This window comes from Camelina sativa, chromosome 2 (genome assembly GCF_030686135.1).
Source record: "Camelina sativa cultivar CO46 ecotype springtype chromosome 2, ASM3068613v1".
Taxonomy (NCBI): domain Eukaryota; kingdom Viridiplantae; phylum Streptophyta; class Magnoliopsida; order Brassicales; family Brassicaceae; genus Camelina; species Camelina sativa.
Window position 1 is genome coordinate 1,256,953 of NC_141881.1, and position 5,172 is coordinate 1,262,124.

The following is a 5,172-nucleotide window of genomic DNA, read 5'->3' on the forward strand; positions in this document are numbered from 1 at the left end:
TAGAGACTACATGATATATATTTTACATTTTTCTTATTTTAAAAGATTTATCTCCTTTATCTAATATGGATTATTATCTTATAAGTAATCATTCTCTCCTCCTCTCCCACCAATATCAAATGTTGTTATATCTCATATGTGTTGTAAGAGTTTGATTCTATATTTTAATTTAGAAAGTATTATATATATATATTCATTGTTCTATTTTTTAAAGATTCATCTTCATTATCTAATTTGGATTACCATCTTATAGTAAACATTCTCTCCTCCTCTCCTACCAATATCAAATGTTGTTATATCTCATATGTGTAACATATGAATTAGATGTTCCTATTCATTTTAAACGATCAATGTATAACATATAAGCATTTTGTCTTGCAATCACAAGTTCCATTTCCATTGCTTAACTCCATGGTTAAACTATAATATATGTTGTCCTATTTGTAGGAATAACAACATACTTATTTAATTTATTTAAAAGAGCAGATGATTAATCGAAATAAATATTTCTCCAAATTTTATAATTCAATCAGTGAGAGTGAGTGTACTTATTACTTTGGAAAACTTTTACATTGAAGTTCATAAAATCATATAAGAAAACTAAGATACTATGTCACTTCAAATTTGGAAGGAAACACTTGGTATTCCTTTTTAAAAAAGTCAAGACACATATAAAATTTATTAATATTTAACTCACTTTAAAGATATTAAAGGTCATTTAACTCAAAAATAACTTCTATCCAATAATTTCATACATTCCTCCCACAAATAAAAAAAAAATATATATGTTCAAGATTGTATTTAAATATTACATAATTTTTTAGTTAGCTAAATTTATAGTCACATATATACAATATATATACATAATAATTTATATTACTTATTGACACGATAATTCGACCCATTATTTGCTTAACTCAAAATTGGTTTCAAAGCCAACTAAAGAAAAACAGAAACGATCTTATTAATATTAGACCAAAACATGGGCATACAAACATAATCACTTACACAGAAGATATTTTTTAAAAATAACTTATTATTGCAACATCAACGTATGAAGGGTTTAAATAAGCAGTTAATTAGAAAATCTATAATACAATAAATGTATTGGAAACAATATCAGTCAATGATAAGATTGGATCCTCAAAAGTAAGAAACAACATCTTCATAATTCATAAAAAATAAACGCCACAATTATACTAAACAAAATGGTATAAACATATAGTGTATAAATAAAAGTGACGGCAAAGCCCGTATATGCCTAATTAAAACGAAATAATACAAAAAAGAAAACGAAAAAGACCAAAAAAAAAAACAAAAAAGTGCCAACTACACCATAACCCACGCGTTGCGTGGGGAAGCACTAGTAACTTTGAAACTAATACCCACCAATGGTGAAATTTGAATTGGGAATATGTGAGACATTCATTGTTAAGAAAGTTTCTTTGCCAGTTAAAAGTAAAACTATCTCATATTTTTTGGATTCTGGATCATTAATTTTGCAGATACTGGTTCCTTTGATAAATTAAAGAAAATACTTTGCTATATGACTTGTCTTTGTTTTGTAGGACTGAATTGGTTCGTTGATTTAATTTGATTTTTTGTTTTTTGTTTTTTTGTTTTTTTTTTTTTTTTTTTTTGGAGTGATGCTGATGAATTTTAAGCTTTATATGGACTTGGGATCCGTAGGATTGAAACTTTCTTCGTTCATTGGATTTCGTTCAAATCAAAACTATAACTTTCTCTTGCCGTCTAAAACCGGAAAACTAAATTTCGTTGATTTGATCAACCTTAAGTTGGCTCGATACAAGTTTTGAATTTGGTAGGAAAACTTAATTTCGTTGATTTGGCTATTACGAGTGATAAAGTCGATCATCTTAAAAGTACTGAGAGAGAAATTTGATCGAAAAGAATATACTGACCATTTATATTTGTCATAAAAAAATGGGATTATTGAATAAAATAATTACAAAGTAATGGAGACGTTCTTAAACATGTATTATATAATTATTATTAATTATCGTGAGTTAAAATTACTTAAAGTGATCATGTGAGTAAAATTAACTGAACAATGGGTTTTCATATTTTAAATAATATATATACAGTATATTCATGTTTGATCCTATGAATAACAAAAGATGGTCAACTTGTGGATGTAGTAGTAGTAGCAGCCATGTTTATTTTTTAGAAAAACTTGTTAATATTTTGCTTTTTTTTTTTGGTAATGTTGTTAAATTTTTGTTGACAAAAACTAATTTGATAATTTGGCTTCATATTACAAAAAAGGGACTTTTCTTCTTGCGTGTTAAGTCATCTTAAAATATTGAAAAGTAGTTTTTGGCCAAGAATACTACTACAAATTGGAATTCTATATGACTTTATTAATTGACTTCAATATTGACTTCTTCATGGAATTTGTAATTTAATTATGAATGATTCAAATTGGCATTATATGTGACTTATTAATGATCCATTAACATAATTTTACTTATATTATAAAGTAATGAACTATTTGTTCACGCTAGGTATTATTATATACTACAAGTTGTAAAACCTCACTCAAAGTGGCAAGAAGAATTCTCAACTATTTTGGTTTTGTATATTTTTCATATCTTAATTTGAATCCGATTTAAGATTGTGAAACATTCTCTGCCAAATTGTGTTGCTGTGCAGCTACAACAAACAATGGCTCAGCAACCGAAGCGTACAATCCAAAGCTCATTCTCATCCTCTCCTCGTTCTTATTCTTCATTCTCAAATCGTCCCATCACGCTCCTCCTCCTTCTCCTTCTAGCTCTCTTCCTTATCTTCGGTGTGCTCTTACCCTGGCCAGGATCTCCCTTATTACTATTCCCAAACAGAGTCTCTTCTTATTCTACTTCTTTGTCTCCGGAAGCCAAATCCAAATGGCGTGACTATACCCTCGCTGAGGCTGCCAAGTTCGTTGCTAAGAACGGCACTGTGATCGTCTGCGCCGTGAGCTCACCCTTCTTGCCTTTTCTCAACAACTGGTTGATTACTGTTTCTAGACAGAAGCATCAGGACCAAGTCCTTGTGATTGCTGAGGATTACACTACTCTGTACAAAGTCAACGAAAACTGGCCTGGCCATGCCGTTCTTATTCCTCCAGCGCTCGATTCGAAGACCGCACACAGTTTTGGTTCCCAGGTAAACTAACTTTTCACCTTTGATTGAGATTTATATCCTTAGCTTCTTTGAATTCATGATGGGATTGGGATCTAGCCAAAAAATGGTTTTGTTAATTTATACTCACTCCGTTTCAAAATATAAGATATTTTAGTGAAAACACGCATATTAAGAAATAGTTATTTTTAAAAAGTTTTACCAATCATAAACAAGTCTGCATGATATAAAATATAAATTTAATCTAAAAGTTGCATAGAAAGTTGGAAACATCCTATATTATGAAACAAAAATATATCTCTAAACATCCTATATTATGAAACGGAGGGAGTATTAAACGGGAATGGTTATAGTAGCTCATGTTGTTCGGTTCTTATGTGATACCTGAAACCGAACCAAATCCGAAATTTCGGTTTGGTTCTTTGGTTCCGGTTAATATGCCTAGTTTGAGTAGTCAAAAAGATCTTTCCGTTAAGACAGTATATCCTGATTGAGATCATATGGATGACAAAAGATGGTCAACTTGTGGATGTTGTAGCAGCCAGTTTTTTTTTTAAAAAATTCTAATCTTGATCTAATTTGAGTGATTATGTATCCCTGTGTGATGAAAACAGTTCTTTAATCTAACTTATTCGTCATATGCGATTAGGGTTTCTTTAATTTCACAGCTCGAAGGCCGCAGCACCTCTTGCACATTTTGGAGCTAGGATACAATGTTATGTACAACGATGTTGATATGGTCTGGTTGCAAGACCCGTTTCAGTATTTGGAGGGAAGCCATGACGCGTACTTCACGGACGACAAGCCTGAAGTATGTGAAAACAAATCACAATTAAATAGAGTATTTGGAAATTTTAGAGTGTTTTATTTATCTAATTCTCGGGTTGGTTTTTGTATCCAGATTAAACCTTTGAATCATTCTCATGATTTGCCACCTCCGGATCAAAACGGAGAGACTTATATATGTAGCTGCATGATTTACTTGCGCCCCACTAAAGGTGCAAAGGTTCTAATGAAGAAATGGATAGAGGAACTTGAGTCCCAAGTTTGGTCTGAGTCCATCCGTTTTAAAGCAAATGATCAGCCTGCTTTTAACTTAGCACTTAACAAAACAGCTCATTTGGTATGTTTTTGCTTCCTCCAAGTACCAATTTCTTTTATATATACTCATAAATTTTCTTCTAATCTTCTTATGAATGTTGGATTATATATATGGTTTTTTTAATCTCTTTGGTTTCTGCAGGTGGATCTCTACTTGCTTTCTCAGGTAGCTTTCCCAACAGGAGGATTGTACTTTAACAACGAGACATGGGTTAAAGAGACAAAGGGAAAACATGTCATAATCCACAATAACTACATTATCGGTTATGACAAGAAGATGAAACGCTTCCAAGAATATGGTCTATGGCTAGTCGATGATCATGCTCTTGAGTCTCCATTAGGGAAATTACAGTAAATTCTAACGAGGTAAAGAAAGATAGTTCCACTGAGCTAATTACTTGAAAATTTTCGGGGATCTCTAAAGGTATGTGTGAATAATGACTAACTCAGTGTGCTCTTGAGTTTGGTTAAATCCACTTGTAATGTTAGTAGAAACAGAGGAAAAACAGGGGAAATATAGAGATAGGGAGATGTTTGTGGCAGACAAAATTTGGCATGTATGTAGTAAACAAATGAGATTGGAGATGTATATGTCTTTGACATTATTTGAATCACAAATAGTTAATATATAATAATTACATGGAAACAGAGATGCAAAATGACAACATGTCAACCACTACTAGTTGACATGACTCACACAAAAGCAAACTAGACTTTTATTTGTTTATTGTTTCATGAAATTTAATTTTATTTAAGCTAGTTACCGACAGAGCAAAGCTAGTTTTATTACCCCTCCATCTAGTTATCTATGTTTCGTTTCATTTACGATGAAGGGTTGAATCAATCCACGTACGTCCACAAAATGGAGCTAGCGATTCTGCTTTTGCTCTTTCTCTGTACCATGTATCCAACAAACTGTAAACTGTA

General features: G+C 31.5%; 1 protein-coding gene across 1 annotated transcript; it reads left to right on the plus strand.

Annotated features, from left to right (window-relative positions):
- Nucleotides 1-2,480: 2,480 nt before the first annotated feature.
- RGXT2 (rhamnogalacturonan xylosyltransferase 2) lies at nt 2,481-4,891 on the plus strand. The gene is made up of 4 exons (XM_010430412.3): nt 2,481-3,168; nt 3,794-3,955; nt 4,046-4,267; nt 4,388-4,891. Exons 1-4 carry the CDS (start codon nt 2,686-2,688, stop codon nt 4,598-4,600), a joined length of 1,080 nt encoding a protein of 359 aa, XP_010428714.2. The 5' UTR covers nt 2,481-2,685; the 3' UTR covers nt 4,601-4,891.
- Nucleotides 4,892-5,172: the final 281 nt, after the last annotated feature.